The sequence below is a fragment of the Pygocentrus nattereri genome, chromosome 3 (assembly GCF_015220715.1).
Source record: "Pygocentrus nattereri isolate fPygNat1 chromosome 3, fPygNat1.pri, whole genome shotgun sequence".
Lineage (NCBI taxonomy): Eukaryota > Metazoa > Chordata > Actinopteri > Characiformes > Serrasalmidae > Pygocentrus > Pygocentrus nattereri.
In genome coordinates this window covers 20,199,958-20,218,902 of record NC_051213.1, presented here as the reverse complement: position 1 = coordinate 20,218,902, position 18,945 = coordinate 20,199,958, and the positions used below count along the sequence as shown (strand labels likewise).

Below are 18,945 nucleotides of genomic sequence, written 5' to 3'. Positions count from 1 at the left end.
AGCACCCCCCCGTGACCCTGACGGAGAAGCGGCTTAGAAAATGGATGGATGGATGGATGGAAAATTTATTTCTTATTTTTCAAAAAAAGGAGTTGATATTCTTGGTTAATTTGAAGAACACTTTTTGGGTTCAGTTTTCAATTGCTTTTAAAGTAGATGCTACAATCAGAAATAAATATACAGAGATTATGTGAGGGAAAAAAAGCACTTAGAAATAGTCCTGATTTGTATTAATGCACTAATTACTAACAGAATTTGGTCCAATGAAAAGGTCACAGTTATTTTTTGGGGAAACGTGCATGATAGGCTGGAGGTATGTCTATTAACATTCATGAATAATTAAATCCTGCACAGCTGGCCAAAATCCAACTGCATAATTTACTAATTGCAATTAGGGAGGGTCAGGAAGTGCCTCAGTACAGTGTCCCTGGAGGCTGGAGAGTGGAATTCATGACAAGTCACCACATATCATCACCCATATTAATAGTGGACGTATTTTCTGTTTTTCTGACAGCAAAACTTTAGCATCAAATCCAAATCTTTTTACATGTGGCACCAAACATGTCATCGTAAGTCTCGTGTAGAGGAAAAAAAAAGGCAGATGGTGTTTTTGGTAGAAAATGTGCTCGCTTTGCTTTGAGGAGCGAGTGTCTGGGAGGTTACTAAGGCAAATGTAGAGTAAGAAAAGCTTGAATCACGAAGGCAGCCAAACTTTCAAATTGCCGATTGCCCCGCACAACCCTCTGTCTCTCTCTCTCTGTCTCTCTCTTCTTTTGACAGGGAGAGGAGATGGCTTCTGTTCACATAGGCACACGCACCAGAAATCAAATTGATTATTACACAGTAGAGTGGATCCTCTATTTCTATACATGTTTCAGGGAGCGTGTCCTTTTGAAGCGTCGCGAGAAATGCATTCTCTCCCTGCTCTGTCTGCCCCCCTCCTTCACTTTTGAAAGGCACAGATGAGCACAGTGCCACAAAGAAGGTTCACAATGCATGTCAACTCCCATTCTGCCTGCGCAATAGAAACATAGCAGAACAGCAGCCTGGCTCCAACCATCGCCCACCACAACAAGCTGTTATGCTAAACTTCACAATTAAAATGGAGCTGAGGCAACAGTCAGGCCTTCCTGCATTTGAGCCTTCACATCTGCACTCTCTTTCTTATTCCAGTGTTTGGAAACCCCAAGACACTGACAGGTCTTTCTTCTAATCAGCCAACACGCAGTGAGGAACCTGCTTTGAAAATGAGAGGGAGCTGAGGTTGGGGAAAAAAAGAAAAGAAGAAACAGAAATAGACTGCAGTCCTTTGACTCAGACCATTAACGTTGAGGTGTGAGATACTGTCTCACTCATCCGTCACTCTGGCCCGGAAGTTCCAAATGTCAGACACAACGATTCCTCAGCAGCCTCCCCTCCTGCTCCGCGCAGACACAGGCAAGATATTGTATCGAACGGGGGCGGCTGAGAACAAATACAAAGCTTTGAGCTAATGCTTCTGTTCATTACAGCTGTCCTGATGAATGGCACTCATGCTGAAAGTTTCAGAAGCTCACCTGGGATGCAGCAGCGCTGCCAGATATCAGTCCGACCAGTGGAGAGAGAGAGAGGGAAAGAAAGAGAGAGAGAGAGAGAGAGAGAGAGAGAGAGTGTGTGAGAGAGAGAGAGAGAGAGAGAGAGAGAGAGAGAGAGAGAGGAGGAGAGAGAGTTTGTTAGCGAGAGACAGAGGAGAAAGGAAAGAGGTGGGCAGCAAGTGAGAGCAAGACAGAAGAGACCGAGATGAAGAAGGATTTGGAGAGGGGCAGAGTGAGAAAATGAAGGGTGAGAGTGAGAAAGAGAGAAGACAGTGAGGAAGGGAGAGAGAGAACGGGAGTGAAAGAAAAAAGAAGGAAAGGAAGGTTAAAAGAAAGAAAGAAATAATGACAGCATGGGAAAGATAGCGAGAGAAAGTACGTGTGAGGGGGGAGTGACTGAGTAAGAGAGAGAACAAAGATGATAGGGAAAGTGAGAGAAAAGGGATAAAGAGACAAAAAGAAGGGAAAAAGAAGAGAAAAGAAAGGCAGTGAGTCAGCAAGACAGCAAGAGTAAGACAGCAGAGACAAAGACAAAGGATGAGATAAAGAGAGAGCCCGAGTGAGAGAAAATGAGAGTGAGAAAGAGAAAGAGAAAAGGGAGAGGGCAAGAGAGATAGAGCAAAGGAGCGAGGGGAAAGTAGGTGTGAGAAAGAATGTAAGGGGAGAAGCATAGGAGAAAAAATAGATGGAAAGAGAAACAATGAGAGAGAGAAGGTAAAGTGAGAAAAAGAGAAAAGGATAGAGAAAGAAAGACAACAGAAAGAGAGAAAACAACAGATAGATAGTGAACCAGAGAGAGAGACAAAGCAGGGAGAGTGAGAAAGAAATAGAAAGAAAGACAGGGAGGGAGGAAAAGCAAGAGATATACAGTGAACCAGACAGAAAGAGAGAGAGAAAGAGAGAAAGAGAGAGAGAGAGAGAGAGAGAGAGAGGGAGAGGGAGAGAGAGAGAGAGAGAGAGAGAGAGAGAGAGAGAGAGAGGGATAGTTTAACTGTACAAGGTTTGTTGCTATGGTGACTGAGCAGCAGTAATAAAAAGATGAAGGTCTAAAATGAAATTCAATAAGAATAACTTTAAAAGCACAAGATGTTTAGCTGCGTTTGACTGCGTGGATCTGTATCACAAAGGTCTCATTGGGTGAACTAATGCACACAGGCCTTCGAGTGGCTCTGAAACAATGCACCTCCAAATTCAAATACCGCAGTAAATCCACATGCAGCCAGAAAGAGCGGAATGAATGCAGATTGAGCACAAGTAGTCGTAAGATGTAATTCATCTGCCTCCCATTTCCCTGTTTGAGGGCAGAATTCGGAAGCTTTGAGGAGAGCAGGCTGCGAGGGAAATGATCATTTAAATTCAGTTTGCTTTGAGGCTTGGCAGAAATCCAAACTCTGGGTAATGGATCCATACTAAAGGCAGAGCTAATGAGAAAACGTACATGACAAAAGCCTTATGCTTCCTCGTGTTGGAGCTGCAACTTCCCACCGCCCCTGCTCACCACCAAATGGGTGCAGCTGTAACTTACATGACCCTGACAAGGACTGAGCTGTTAGTGCACAGTAGCCAGTGGCAGTGATATGGAGTCACAGTGTGAGGGTCTCTCACTCCAACTAATGGCATTCCACTTCATAAACGAAGTCCTTTGTATTTCCAAACAAACTTAATTCAAAGTGTTGTTTATTCTGTTCCAGCTAGCTGCTTCAGAGTGATCATCAGTTTGCTTGCGCCTATTTCTTAAGCTGGCTGTGGCAGTAAAGTGAGGTGCACTTTGATCAATCCTGCTGACTCTGTCCTCTTTGTTCCTGGCGAGCATAATGCATGCTCTTCTAACAAGCAGAAGATGTGACCTGTGTGGAAGCGCTTTGGCTAGTGCCGAGAGCTGTCCTGAGGTCAGATCCCCCACATCATCTCTGCGAGTGTCCGCTGCTGCACACCCCCACAGTGCCACTGCCACTTAACGCACCGCACCAGTGATGATCGTTTACTCTGGCCCCGGGTTCATGCTGGCGGCCCCAGATTGATGCCATGTTGATTTTTAATGATGTGCGGCAGGATGCGGGCAGAGGCGGAGCCGGTTCTGTGCCGCATCCACGCTAAATGTCATTCTAATTATCTCATCGGCCAGCCAATGAGGAAGTAAACATTTACGCTAACCTGTGGCCCCTGAAGCGGAGCCCAGGCCCCAGACGGCTCCTCCAGTCCCACAGCCACTGTGCTCATGTGCTCATCAAATGCTTCTGATCTTCTCAACACCTAATCAAACCAAGCTGCAGTGAAAAACAGTCACATACACATTTATCCTAGTTTTCCTCTAAAAGGGAGGCTATGCAACAGGTGTGAAAGCAGCAATATTCATTCTTACTATTACATCTGAACAAACATAGTGATTACCAGATTACAGTACCTATGTTAATGCCAGGATGTGTCCTCTGGAGGGCCCTTCAAATGCTCTTTATTTATTGCAGATTTGCTGGGTGAACTCATTAACCTCTATTAATCTCTGTTAGCACTATGCTTGAAGGAACTGTCTACTCTGGATGCAGAATAAATAAATATACTATGCATGACTTTCTCACATTCACCAGCACATAAACACCCATAACATCAGCAGTGTTGAGAGAAAAAGGCTTTTTATTAATATAATGTGGAGAAATGAGGAAAACACAACATGTTCGATTAGTTCAATTAGTAGTACAATTTAAGTAGTAATTTGACTGTATTTACTCATCAATGTTACAATTCAGTTCATACAGATATCATCTGAAATATTGTGTCACTCCATGCCATGAATAGACTGAATAATTCTTGGAGCCCTTCACTGTGACAGCTTGTCGACACATCCTCACACCCTGTTCTTGCGCAGTAACATTTTGTCGCGCTGACATGGAACAATGGCATAAACCCTGGCGTGTGGACAGGTATACGGCCAGGCGACATGCAGCCGACGTGTTTCAGATGCTGCATTAGCAGCTGTCTGCAAGAGTGGCCATAGTGCATGCAGCCAGGAGCAGCAAGGATTTATTGAGATAGAAGTGGTCAGAGCTGACCTTTAGGGTCCAGAATGAATCACAGCTAGTCTTCATATCTAATGATCTGGAAACAGTCAACGGTGACCTTTCCCCATGACGTTCACCGTATAACATGAGCAGGCTAGCTTTCAGAATTACCGCTTACCAGTCAACATATCAAATGGGGCTGGAATTGTTATAAAGGCTGTAAATGTTAAAGAAGAACTACAATGGAAAAGTTGGTCTCAAATAGTACTAGACAACAAAAAAAAAACAGGTTTTAGTCCGAACTTTGAATAATTATTGTGATAAAACAGCATACTGGCTGTTTGAGATGTTTAAAACTCAGCATCTACACTATTCTGAAAAGTATTTTTGGACTGTTCACAGGCCATATCATTCACTATGCATCCATCTTCATTAGCACGCCTTGTGTGTCTGATAATTTCCTGACCGCATAATGTCTCATTTGACCAGCAAGCCTGCAGGATGAAGTGTCGATGCATTCTGCTGGGAGATAGAGCAAGCAGTGATGGCATGGGCTTCCTGCATCATCATAAACATCCATTATTTGAATCCTCCCTCTTCTTTCTCATTAGCACAGCCCCGACGGAAAGGAGCGAATGAACTCCACGACAACATGTTGCCCCGCTATTGTTTTGAAATAACGCAACTGTTTTTGCCTGCACGATTATTTCTGGATAATTGGCTTCAGAATATAAGGCAATTATTTCTCAAAACTAATTATTTTCTTTTTTTTCCCCTCACAACAAAGGTCATTTTTCACACTGCAATTATGAACAGAAATCAATGCTCTGATGTGGACGTTTGTTAGCGAGTTTTTTTTTTTTTTTAATTCTTCCTCATTTTCTCTCTCTTTCATTCAGCATACAGGCATGATGGCTTGAGGGAGGCCTCTCTGTGGCACGTAGGGCGTTGTCCTGGCAACCATTCGGATGCAGTCGATGATGGGACAGACGCTGAGGCAGAGAGTGCAGCCGGTGCAGCTGTCCTGAACCACAGGAAGATGGGTCTCAGGGTCAAACGTAATCGCCTGCCAGAGAGAGGGCAGCACACAATATTAGATTACAATCATTACACCCTCTTCAGGGGGTACGAGGAGCTACTCCTGGACATTCAACAACATGCACTGCCATGTACTCCACACAGCCGGAGAGAAAGACTGGCTTTCTTTCATACATACACGTTCCAAAAACTGGTATTTGAGTCATAGATCACTGGATCACAGGATACATGGCAACTTACTGTGTCAAAGTACAAAGCTTCTGTAGTCTGGTGCATTTCTTTTCATAAGGCCCAGAATTTGACCACATCGAATGGGCAAGTACTACTGCTGTATTTACATCATTAAAGAAAAACGGTAGAAATATTATTGTGGCCAGCAAATATCAGAGACTTTTTTTGTACCATATGCTGGGTCACCTATTTGATCGTGACACATTATGTTGATGAATGCCTTTCTTTATTAGAAACCATTAATAACATGTAATCCCTCTCAGAGATCCACTCACCGACAATGAGCGTCACAATGAACAATTACTGCTTTGATAAAACTGGCTCGCTACTTCATCAATACCCTTATGATAAATTGTAGGAGACATTTATTTAGCAGGAGAAAGCAGGAGAAAGCGGAGACAAATACTTTAATAAAACTGTCACAGCTATCCCATCCCGCGCTCTACTCCAAGCCGAGGCAGAGGGGGACCTCGCCATTTTCACTACTAATATGCATCAGTGGCTCTGCCGAGAAAACAAGGCCAGATAATGAGGTGCTTTTAGGCTGCCTGTGAGTGGGCCTGAGCAGCTCATCAGCCACTTTTCCACTTTTTAATTGTTCGTGTTAGCTTTGGGCATGGTGAGTTGGCCAGAGCTAACTTCAGTAATGACAGCTGAACTGCAGGATCAGTGACAGGGTAATGTGATCTTCCACCAGCTAGTGGCTATGCGGTTATGGCAGAAAAAATATGAAACTCAGAGCCAGACAGGGGTGAAGAGAGAAAAGGTTATGGACAGAGGCCGTAGGCTGTGGGCTTGTGTGGGTAAGGGCATGCATGCAGTGTGTGTTTTGTGCAAATTTGTGTGAATGCACCTACATGTGTGTATGTGTAAATGTCTGTGGGTGGATGGATGGAGCACCTGGTATCCAGAGTCATTGCAGGTCATGTAACACTTCCCACAGTTGATGCACATCTCCTCATCTATGAGAGCCTGTACTTGCTCTTGGTTGTTCAGTTCCTGGTATGCTCCAATGTGCTTCAGAGCTCGAGCTATCACTTCCTGACCACAGAGGACAAATAAGCATTAGCCACATGTTAGTTAAAATAAACCTTCAGTGCTCCCCCATTCTCATAATTTAAGATTCGGAAGCAGCACTTATGAATGGATGATAGGGAACAGTGTCAAGTCATATAAATTATGCTCTTTAAAGGTTTACTGGTACAGAACTTTAATCTTAAAAAATGTTCCTCATACTTGCACATCACTGTTACAAAATTGCTTTCCTTAAAGAGCCATCTTTTGGGGCAGTGGTTCTCAAACTGGTCTTTAGGAATCCTCACACAGCCCACATTTTGGCTCTAACCCAACTTGCAATATCATAGGGATAGTTAAAATATGTGGACTGTCTGGAGGTCCCTGAGGAATAGTTTGAAAACCACTGCTGGTCTTATTTTATTTTGACAATACACTATAGCTCCTCATAAATTATCTACAGATGTTCAATTGGTTAATAAACTGTCAGGCGAAACTTGTTTTTAAGTGTGCGGAGGTGTAAATGTCTAACAATGATTTGATTTAATTGCAGTTCTTCTGGAAAGGAATCAATGTCTCATGGAATTTAAAATTTTATAGTAATTTAATTCAATTTGATTAGATTTTTTAAAAATGTGTATTTGAAAATTGTGTTTTGGCCAATAAATTTAGTGTATTAGTAATTAGTATAATTGATTTTGTTATTTTATGCATGATGCACTTAAGTCATTACCTTTAGATGCATTTTTACAAATCTAGTGTAAATCAACGCTTACTTGAACTGTTGGCACAGGTTTACTAGGGGTGTTGATTCTCGAGCCACCAGGATGAACTGTATTGTCACTCTGATTTGCCAGCTTCAGTTTGTAGTTAGCTATGGCCATCTTCTTCTCCTGGAGATATGGACCAAAATTGGGCAATCTCTGTCAGGGGAAAAGCACACATGGCAATTGTTAAAACACAGTTAAAAATGCACCCAATCTCTAAATGGTCAAAGTATGCAGTTCAATTATTAGGCCTATTCGGAAAACACAAACTATTTCTAATCCTTTAGTACACTCTCAGAAAAAAGGTACTCATCTATCACTGGCACAGTACCCCTCTTACCACTGGGGTGGTACCCTCAAGGGTACATCTCAGTACCTTTAGTCTGGGAATATAAATGTACCTTAATCCACTGATATTATATTTTCTAAATTGTATTGACTACTCACCCCCCGTCTCATCTCCAGTCTCTTTATTGTAATGTTCTGTTTTAAACCATTAGGTTATGAAAAGGTACAAATATGTATTTTTCACCTGGGAAAAACCTATTTAAGCTACACAGCTGGACCTTAAAACCACTGTTGTACCTTTGAGGTACATTTACATTGTTTGTACTTTGATGAACAAAAAATGCACCTGCACAGAACCTTTATTTCTAACAGTGTATTTTATGTTCAGACAGTGGGCTTCTAAACTGGAAGAGGTGCTTCTTTTCACTCATTGACTGTATTAAACACAAAACAATCATATTCTGCATTCTTTGTCAACCATTCTGTGTAGTATTGAATTTCTGGATCTTTCTCTTGGTTTTATTCATTGCTGTGCATTCTCCTTTAAGATCTCTTCACCAGGGAGACTGGTATTTATGCTTACTAGTGATTATTGAATCATTGGGCTTTAGATGCCATGTGTACTAAGGCATCAATGCTGCATCCCTCATTAGAGCATCAGAGAAAAACAAACATGTAGGAGAAGAGAATAAAAGCTCAAAGCCAGCCTGTCCGACTGCATTAAAGCCTCACTGCTCGCTTTTGAGTAGTGGCCACTGTTTTTCATTGTCGAAAATTAATGAGATCCTTTTGGTCAACATTCAGCGGTTTTAAGTCCTCGCAACTAGGAACATAACTGATTTCACTGCATGTGGGTAACAGGCTGAAACGCTGTTTATGTATTGTACAAGTCGACTACATTTTAATGCTTAAAAAACATGTTGGCAGGCATGTTAGATCAATATTACATCTCTGTTCCCCAAAGCACAAAGCACACATTATACAAATTGTTTGTGTATAAAAAGTGAAATGAAAGTTTATGCTGGTCATGCCGAGTGATTCTAAGAGATTACTGTCCTTGCTTTAGCACGTTTGTATCTTTTGAGGGCCCTGTACTGTAAAATCATGCAATATATTTGCAAAAATATTCATTTGCCATTCAGGCTTAAGACATTACCATGTCAAGGAGCAGGGATTGCCTGCTCACTCAAAGTGGAGGCTGCAAGCTAATGCACTCAATGTTATTCCACAGAAGTGATCCTATTTCACTGCATGCACTTAACATGCTGTCTGATATGGGCTGTTATTACCATGCAGTGTTCCAAAGCACGTTTTTCACCTGGACCTGAATGCTGCACGCATATGGAGAAGTATTCAGACTGTAGACTTTTGCATAACGTGCATGCAGTAAAAACTGAAGTGCTCTAGATTCTCTGAACTGGGTTGGAAAAACTCTTCACTCAGACATGCATGCGTTTGTGACTACAAAATAAGAGAGAGGGGGATTCAGTTGCACACTGCAACAATATATGTAGACATTTATGTAAGGAAAGACAGATCACTTAGCTAAACGGACAGAGCAACATATGAGTCTCGGTGCTCCCCCCTGAACCTGCGAGCCTGATTGTGGTGCTGCTGCCTCCATGCTATAGTGTGCCTAATAAAATCCACTGTAATGGAATCCATGCAAATGTGAAATTAATGCCTTCTCTTTCAATCTGGCTCTCTCCTCATTCCTATTCTCTCTTCCCTAACTCCCTCTATGGCCCCTCTCCGATCCTCTCTCTATCTTGTGCGATTCATGAGGAGGTAATTTGACGCGAGGTTCGCCCAGTCACCCCATTATCATCACACACAGCTGCTTGCTGCGCAGCTGATGGGAGGGGGGCCGGAGCTGGCCGATTCTGCCACAGCACCGCATCTCCTGGCGTGTGCTTAAGCGGAGAAGTACCTGCTCATGGTGATTTCCCTAGATTACCATATTCATGACAGTTTGGAGTGAGAGAATTCCACACGCCGCTGCCCTGGACGCAGGAGGGGGAATTATGGGGCCGGCTGGCAGACACTTTGTCTTCAGCCTGCCGAGGACTAGGGGCTGGCCTGCAGCTCCTGCAACGTTGCATGGAAACAGCGGGTGTGATGGGCAAGCAGCTGTGGCAGCGGGATGTGGCGCAGTGCCTGTGTGAAAACGCAATCACACGCACCAGCCCAAGCACTCCAAATTCATTTCACCCCCCCGACTCTGGCGGCAGAGAGGAAAAGAACGGCTAGTGGGCACAGCAGGCCAGGCCAGCCAGAAACACACAGGGTGATCAATACTGGCTGGTACTTCAAATTTATTTGCTTCTGCTTTTTGCAGACACTTCCATGTTGAATTATCCTCTGAAATTGAGCTCCAGACATGCCTGTCAACATTATAAGCGAAAGTCCTCTTAAGCTCGGATAAATATAGCCCCCACAGAGTAAGCACTGTGAGTTACTACAGCTCCTAATGAGAGCAGTATCTGAGCACGCCCACCTGAAATGGCTTTCGTTCCACTTGGAAAACTAATGAAGACTGTTTTGCTTTCACTGTCATTTCTTTATTTCCCTGGCAGAAATTCTCAATATTTAATTACTTACTTTTAACCTAATTCTAAGAATCAGTTTAGCTAGTTTTTAAACTGCTGCACTACACCGTTAGGCATGCACAGCAAATGTATGGGGCAATTCTTCATTTTAGCAACTAATGAACAGTCTCCACAAAAAAGATTAGATTATCAACATGAGAAGAGGGAAATATGGCAAGAGCTATTTTGGCAGGTCTGATGAATCACAACAGAAGGATGGAGAATTTAATGCTGGAAATATGGCAAAAATCTTTTGGCAGCTACATATTTAGAATCTAGCCTTAACATGAAATGAAGCCTAACAGTCTCATCACTCCTGCTTTTGTTTTTGGAAAGTTATATGCTGCAAAGTTGTTCTGACACAGCAGAAAAACAAAGCCTCGTCCTGGAGTTTTCACTGTAGAAGCTCACTGTCAAAGCTATTGCACATAAATGCTTGTGGAGATGAAGAGCATCTTCATCTTCACTGGTAAAAAGAATTCACTTGTATGTGTGGCATCAATGCATCATAGAGAATGCTCTTAGTGAAAAGCATTTAATAGACCAGCAGTAAAAAATCACAACACATTGCAAAAGGCACTCCATCATTTCAATTTCTTTATGCATTCATAAGCCACACGTTTTGCGGAATGCATTCATATGCTGTCTGAGTCTATTACTGTAAAGGCTGATCAAAAGATTAGATGTTGCACTCCTCCGGTTTGTGCAGGTACAATGAGAGGATGCCGTGCCACCAGTTTGAAGTGAAAACTCAAAGCTGGGCACACGCAAAGCTATCCAGATGAAAGAAAGGTTCAAAGCAGAAGCAGCCAGAGATATGCATATTCTTCCGGAGAGTTCCTCAATGCAGACTGACAAGCCTGCATCAGCCAGCAAAACGCCGCTGTATGATAAAACATTAAGGTTTATTGCTCTCCATTGTCATTAAGGAAAGACATCCGGTCATGAGTCTGACAGAAGGGGAAAAAATATAAACAACCCTGAAGCATAATAATTGTGTGATTTATCCTTACTAAACTACAGCAGTGGGCCATAATTAAATATGAAATCCTAAATTTATCTCTGAGTGTTCAGCCCTCATTAATTTAACCCAGCGACAACACAAAGTCCTAATCCAGCCACAGTGTTTTTCTTTCTTCTTTTTCTTCTCTCTCTCTCTCTCCCCTCCCTGTCCTCCCACCCAACCATTACAGAGCATTAAAATGTATATTAGGCTCTAGGGCCCATCAGCAAAAACCACAGGGAGAGAGAGGGAATGCCCAGGGAAGCGTTGGACAAGTCAAACTCAGTACTGGGCATGGTACAAAGTGAGGAAGACACACACTTAGGCTCATTAAGACAAAGCAGCCTCTCCGCCACGTCCCACATGTTCTGCATGATAGCCGCCTATTTGTTGTGTAATAATTCAGCGGCCGTCTATTGAAAAGTTGCCTGAGTCGCTGAGCTGTGTGAGCTTTAATGAAAGTGCTGGGTGGCATGGTACACCCTGCCTGCCAAGCTCATGTCTTCAGCAACCACACAAACTCTCCTAATTGCATGCAGTGTTTTTCCCAAAACACACACACACACACACACACACACACACACACAGACACACACAAGAGAAACTGTCATCAGCTTGAATTTTAGCTCCTTTTTTCATTTGCATTGCCCTCCTCTCAAAGCAAAGTTGTAAATCAAGAGTGTGTGGTAGTGAAGACAACAAATAACCCATCAGTGCATCTGCGATAATAAATGAGAGAGGTGTGCTGCTTGACACAAGTAATTGTCAATACAGAGCACAATTTAGCAGACAGGAAATTATCATTGGAGAAGCGGAGCAACCTGTTTCAACCTCTCTGCATTATCCAAACGTACACAAATGAAGAAAGGTATTCACTAGTGACTTACTAATCTCAGACAGATAGTTTTTATAGATATCATTTGTAGTTCTCTGTATAAAAGGAGGCAATTTTTAAAAAATACAAATCCAACAAGTCAGGCTGATTGAGTGGAAAGATGCCTTCAATCAACCTTATCTCTAGAATACTCTGTAATTTAACATACAATACACTGACTGTTCCTCTCTATACAGGAACATGGACTAACAGTAAAAGGCTTCTGCCCGTCACAATGACAGCAGGCTCTGAGAGAAGCCTGGTACCTGTCTCAGGGGTCTGATATGTACAGGCTAATCCCGTTGAGCAGGCCCACACCGATGACAATAACTGTACATCTTCGCACTGGCCAGGCTAATGGCACAGAGGCTTGCTGACTCCTCTCACATCTAATATGCACTAAAGCAATGCTCTAAACGGTTCTCTACAGGCCTGCCTTGCCTGCTCACAGCTTCATGCACTAATGATTCCATATGTCACATAAAATAAACATGATCTTAATTGGGCTTTTGGATTAAAAGATGGGAGCTTGGATTATGGCTTTGAAAGTAGTCTCTCAGCATCTCTCGGCCTATTATGATATAACAAATGTGTCTCCCTTTGAGGAAAAAAAAACTGATATTGAGGCATCTGTCCTCTCATGCACACAGAAATTCATTGTAGGCCTACGTTGTTCTGACAACATTTACAGAAAAATCACTAATGTAGCAGCATCTCTTTGCACATTTTTCATGTTTTTCACCCAACTACAACAATGGTCTAATCACACAAGCTGAATTATTGCACAAAAAGAAAACCACTGACAAAAACTAGTCTGCTGATTACGCTGCTGATCACAGTATGCACAAACTATTTTTTAGTATTCACAGTAAAAAAAGCAACATTTTGAAGAGATTTGGCATGCTTGATCCAAACTGCACTATGTAAGTGCTGTAACTCGCCCCACTTCACTGCCTGCCATGATGGCAGATGTTAGATTAGATTCATTACGTCAGTGAAGTCATGTGCAACAGCATGCTGGTTGCAATGCACTATGGGACCAGAATTTGCTTAGGGAAATTCCACTAAAATGTAGAAAATAACATGGAGCAAGCTATCTCAGTACTTACAAGTGAGAGGAATGTACACTATGAATGTTCTTAGAGGATCAAGAGGCACATTCAGTGAAACATGGTGAATTAAGGTAACAACAATCTGCTTCTTTTATTTGGGTTTGAAAGGCAATCGCTCTGTTGCTTTACACACAGGCACATAGCTGTGCGCACATAAACACACACGCACACACTCCATCTGCTCCAGCCACTCCCTCCCTAACCACGGCATGAGAGCCAAGCTGTGACCACTCGCTGAGGAGGGTAAAGCAGGCTGGCTGAAGGCTTCATTACCACCACAGGCCTGCCAGGCAACACGGCACCACACTGCCAGCCAAACTGCTATTTAAGAGCCTCCATGCACCTCACCTGCTGGCTGCCTCTCAGTGTGCCTATATTCCACCCCCTGTTTGGCCTGGCTGGAGAAAGGAGAGGTGTGGGGGTGGGTGGTCAGGTCACTAGCAGGGCCGCTGTGGGAGGGCTTCAGAACCTGCCGGTTTCCCCCATGTTCCCACACAGTGGTGGGCTGCAGTCTTTTTTGTTTCCCAGCTAGTGGGTACCTGCAGCACAGGCTTCCCCATCTATATGGGGATACTTTGCATCAAATTACAAAACTTTTCCCTTAAAAAATGGACAAAAGTTTCTTACATAGCTAAAAACACTTAGACATCTTAAAGTCTGAATTAGAGAATTCTGTCTTGTGTCCATTCACTTTTAAACACATCATATAGCATTAGAAACAACATAACACTACTAAACAACTTCATGAGCTTTGATTACTAGTACACAGTGCTGAGTAATAGATAAAAGCTTCTGTTATTAGCTACATATACCTTGTGACTCCAGTAAAAACTAAAGAAGCAAATTTTAGACACTAAACACAATCGACTACTTTTGGGGTAAGGAAAAACTGTTTCCATATGATTTTTGGCCATCGCGTTAATGGTCTCCAGCAATACACATGTGGGTCAAAAAGGGCAGCAAAGCAGCACACAGACATGGCATAGCAGTGATAGCAGTAACTTGTCTTTCACATTCTCTGCACATATTGCACTATGAGGTCAAGCATGCTGCTTTTTATTGGACATGCTGCATGCATTTCTCGTTGCTTTGAAGGTGAAAAAAATCTAACACACATTAACTAGAAGAAAACCGGGGGGGGGGAACGCATGGAAAGCCCCAAATGGCACAGCACACTTAGGCATCAAAGATATGCTGCTCATCCCTTGAGGTAGCAACGCTCGCTACAGAGGCTGCCCATTTGAGACAGCACTCTGACTGCCTACATTAAACAAAGAGAGAGAAAATATGTCTTTAGTTGAGCGGCGCTTTAGGCTCCCCTTTATCAACTGCCATTCCTGTGAATTGCTGTGACAGTGACTTCTGTGCACTCAACCTCTCGCTCTCACGTTCCATCTCTTGAGTTATAGAGCTATCAAACTGCCTTTTCCTGCTAGCCTGCCTTATATCCTCTCTGTGGCTCACCTATTCTCCAGCTCTACTCCTCTGCCGCACACACTTAAAGTGTAAATGCCCCTCCCTCTCTCGCAACTTCTTGCCTTTTGTTTGACACAGTCAATCTTTGTATTTCCCTCTCTGGTGCCGCAGATGAAGTGTGTCTGTACAGATGCTTTCCTTCTCCAGTCCTGGAAAACTCTCACAGAGGTGAGCTGTCAATCACAGGCCTCCGTCAGGGCTTCAGCAGGGGGCAATACAGGAGAGAGGCTGACATGCAATATCTTCAGCCTTCAGCACCCAACACATAGAACATTCCACAACACCCTCTCTATATTAACTATACTAAAGGATTACCTTGAGTCTCTTTTTTCCCCCTCAGTAAACTGCACTGGTAAGCAGCAAGTGGAATAATGAAAAACTTTGAAATGGCATCCGAAAGGCCAGAGACATAATCTCTCCAGCGGAAGTTGTGCGCAGTGGTTCGGGAGTTTACAATAGCAGAAGTAAATCGTGGTGGCCGCAGGAACTTGAGGGCATTGATTTGTAGCAGTGCACTCGCATCAGAGTGCCTCTGGTGTGGCCCTGGCTGTGACCCATTCGCTGAGTGGCTTTTCCCTCCTGTGTGTCACTGCGCTCTAGTGTATGGCAGTAGATCTGGTGCTGCGCTGCCTGGGGCTGCCTGGGCCACACAGCTCTGTCTGCACTCATGTTTCTACACAACACTTTACTAAAATGCTGCTCCCTCCGCTCATGCAACGGCGCTGTTATTGTTGTCGGCATGCCGACGACTCCAGCAATAACGTCCCGTTGGCATAGAAATGACTTACACTTATCACTCCTCCGATATTGCCTGCTTCCCACTCATTTATTTCCTCATTCTCTGCCACTCGTTTGGCATTAGCATTTAAACTATTGCGCTCCACCATGGCGAGATGTCCTGCCGTCAGAAGTTGCGAAAGGCGCTGCCGGTGCATTTGAAAGCATGCGCGGGCTTCAAAGCCTTCCCTGAGCTGGTGTATTAGCAGGAACGCTGTGATCTGATAAAGGCCTCTAATGCACCGCTTTGAAGAGAGTTTACTGAAGTTTTTCTCATTTACATATTGCCTAAAATTTCTCGTGCACAAATAATAAGACAGATTACCAAAGGCAGAATGCACATGCAAAACATGAGCCAATGAATGTGCGAATGGCTGTTATGTCCAATCTCATTTTCAGTTTCTCTCTTATTATGATGTTGCTGTTATGTAAATGTCCTGGGCAAATGGAAAAAAAAAAAAAACTTGCAGCCTTCAAGTAAACCAATTACTTTTTTCCTGCAGCTCAAAGAAAACTTTTGTATTTTAGGTTTTAGATTAGATCCCACAGCAAACCATGCCCCTTCCCACAAGCTCTCTTGACATTTGTGGTTCTTCGCTGCCATTATTGCTTTTATTAGTAGACAAGCTGTGACCTGCCCTTCATTAGGTTAAGATTATGGTCATTTTCACCCAAAAGGCTCCCTTCTTTTTTCTCACAGATGTACTGTAACACAGTGCCATAAAAACTAACCTCTGCACTACATCAATTCACAGAGTTCTCTGCCGCTATATGAAATTGCTTTACCATACAAGTGGGCATTTTATGCTTTGGACAGCGCTGTAATTATGTGAATTCCTGGCCTGTAATAACAATGTAACATGAATGAATAGTCCACAGCTATAATGCCAATGCTGCATTAATGAGTACCTGCTCTGACTGCTCTGGAATTACAGTTTGTTACTACTAATGGCCAGTCAGAGGCCTATAATAAAAAAAGGATAAAGCAGAGAGAATGGGAGAACAGTTGTAAAGACTAGAGATGGGTTAAAAGGCAGAAGCGCAGGGTTTTAAAGTGGGTGTTATTCACTCACCTTCCCCACCAGCTCCTCCAGTGTGGGCACAGGCTTGCCTTGCTGGTGGCGGATGGTGGGAGGAGATTGGCCGTCCCAATCCTGCAGCTCCTCAATGCTCTTTAGATACAGCAGAGTTTTCAGCCCCACACAATAATCCTCTATCACTGTGAAGTCCTGATTCTGCACTGCACTGCACACCTGCACATAAACAGACAAAAACACATTCTGGTTTTATATAAAATATGTTGAATCCAAAAGTATCTAGACAACCCTTCATTCAATTGCACACACAGCTTCTCCATAGAGAAGCATTTCCAGTAGGATGTGACAAGCTGGAGCAGTCACACATGAAGCTACAGAAATATGAAGCTGTGGAGCAGTGGAACTGCATTCTATGGAGTTACAGAGCACCATCCAATAACTTTGGGATGAGTTGGAGTGGTGTTTGGGATCCAAAACTGAATTAAATGAAAGGTGTTCACAAACCTTGGTGCATAGGCTATGTCTATACAGTGGTGTGAAAAAGGGTTTGCACCTTCCTGATTTCTTATTCTTTTGCATGCTTGTCACACTTAAATGTTTTAGATCGCCAAACAAATTTAAATATTAGACAAGTAAAGACAAAATGCAGTTTATAAATGACAGTCTTCATCATTAAGGGGAAAAAAAAGAAATCCAAACCTACAATTTCCCTAGCCACACCCAGGCCTGATTACTGCCACACCTGTTCTCAATCAAGAAATCACTTAAATAGGACCTGCCTGACAAAGTGAAGTAGACCAAAAGATCCTCAAAAGCTAGACCTCATGCTGCGATCCAAAGAAATTCAGGAACAAATGAGAAACAAAGTAATTGAGATCTATCAGTCTGGAAAAGGTTATAAAGCCATTTCTAAAGCTTTGAGACTCCAGTGAACCACAGTGAGAGCCATTACCCACAAATGGCGAAAACATAGAATAGTGGTGAACCTTCCCAGGAGTGGCTGGCTGACCACAATAACCCCAAAAGTGCAGCGACAACTCATCCAAGAGGTCACAAAAGACCCCACAGCAACATCCAAAGAACTGCAGGCCTCACTTGCCTCAGTTAAGGTCAGTGTTCATGACTACACCATTAGAAAGAGACTGAGCAACAAACCTCGGTAAGGACTGCAGGGAGAGAGATGCAAGTGGGGACGGGGCGGAGCGCAAAGCCAGAATGTTAAATGTTAATGTGCACCAGCATTAGCTTAGTGCTAGAACACTATTAAAAATCTAACAGAGGTGCAGGCAGAAATTAGCATCAGCATGGACGTGAGTTTTTGTTCTCATTGTTAGAAGGTATTTTGACATTTATTTACTTGAACTAAAGGCCTAGCACTAATTGTCATAGTTCTGAATTTATAATGTAATAATTTTCTAACTTGAAACTTAGACCCTAACCCTTAACTTTAGTAACCAATAAATGGTTTTGCCCTTTTAGTTAAAAAAATTAAAAATCACATATAACTTTTGGGGGCGGCACAGTGGCGTGGTGGGTAGCGCTGTCGCCTCACAGCAAGGATGGCTTAGGTTCGATTCCTCGGCCGGGTGATCAGGGTCCTCTCTGTGTGGAGTTTGCATGTTCTCCCCGTGTCTGTGTGGGTTTCCTCTGGGTTCTCCGGTTTCCTCTGGGTTCTCCGGTTTCCTCCCACAGTCCAAAGACATGCAGTCAGGCCAATTGGACATGCTAAATTACCCCTGGGTGTGAGTGTGTGAGTGACTGTCTGTGTCTGTCTGTCTGCCCTGCAATGGACTGGAGACCTGTCCAGGGTGTATCCTGCCTTCCGCCCAAAGACTGTTAGGTTAGGCTCCAGCACCCCCCCGCGACCCTGACGGAGAAGCGGCTTAGAAAATGGATGGATGGATGGAAAAAGCACATGAAGTCAGAATCGCTCTGTTGGTTCTGACTTTATAGGTCAGGCATGTTTTTCTCTGGTTTACCTACACATCAGGATATTTCTGTTATGAAAATGTATGAAAATGTACGCAAACAAAAGCCCACATGCGCACGCGCGCGCACACACACACACACACACACACACACACACACACCGAGCAAGAGATTTAGGCTTGATTAAAACGTGCACCATTACATCAAAACGACTGACGCAAGCAGGATATACACATCCTGA

The 18,945-nt window shown here is 43.3% G+C and overlaps 1 protein-coding gene across 1 annotated transcript in view; it reads right to left on the bottom strand.

Annotated features, from left to right (window-relative positions):
- Positions 1-4,187: 4,187 nt before the first annotated feature.
- The window catches only part of dpyda.1 (dihydropyrimidine dehydrogenase a, tandem duplicate 1), a 166,847-nt gene continuing 152,089 nt past the window's right edge, over positions 4,188-18,945 (bottom strand). The window contains exons 20-23 of the mRNA XM_017700381.2: positions 16,812-16,991; positions 7,630-7,776; positions 6,740-6,880; positions 4,188-5,636 (exon numbers count right to left, since the gene is read on the bottom strand). Coding sequence (XP_017555870.2) covers positions 5,466-5,636; positions 6,740-6,880; positions 7,630-7,776; positions 16,812-16,991 — 639 coding nt within the window. The 3' untranslated portion in view covers positions 4,188-5,465. The remainder of the gene's footprint in view (positions 5,637-6,739; positions 6,881-7,629; positions 7,777-16,811; positions 16,992-18,945) is intronic.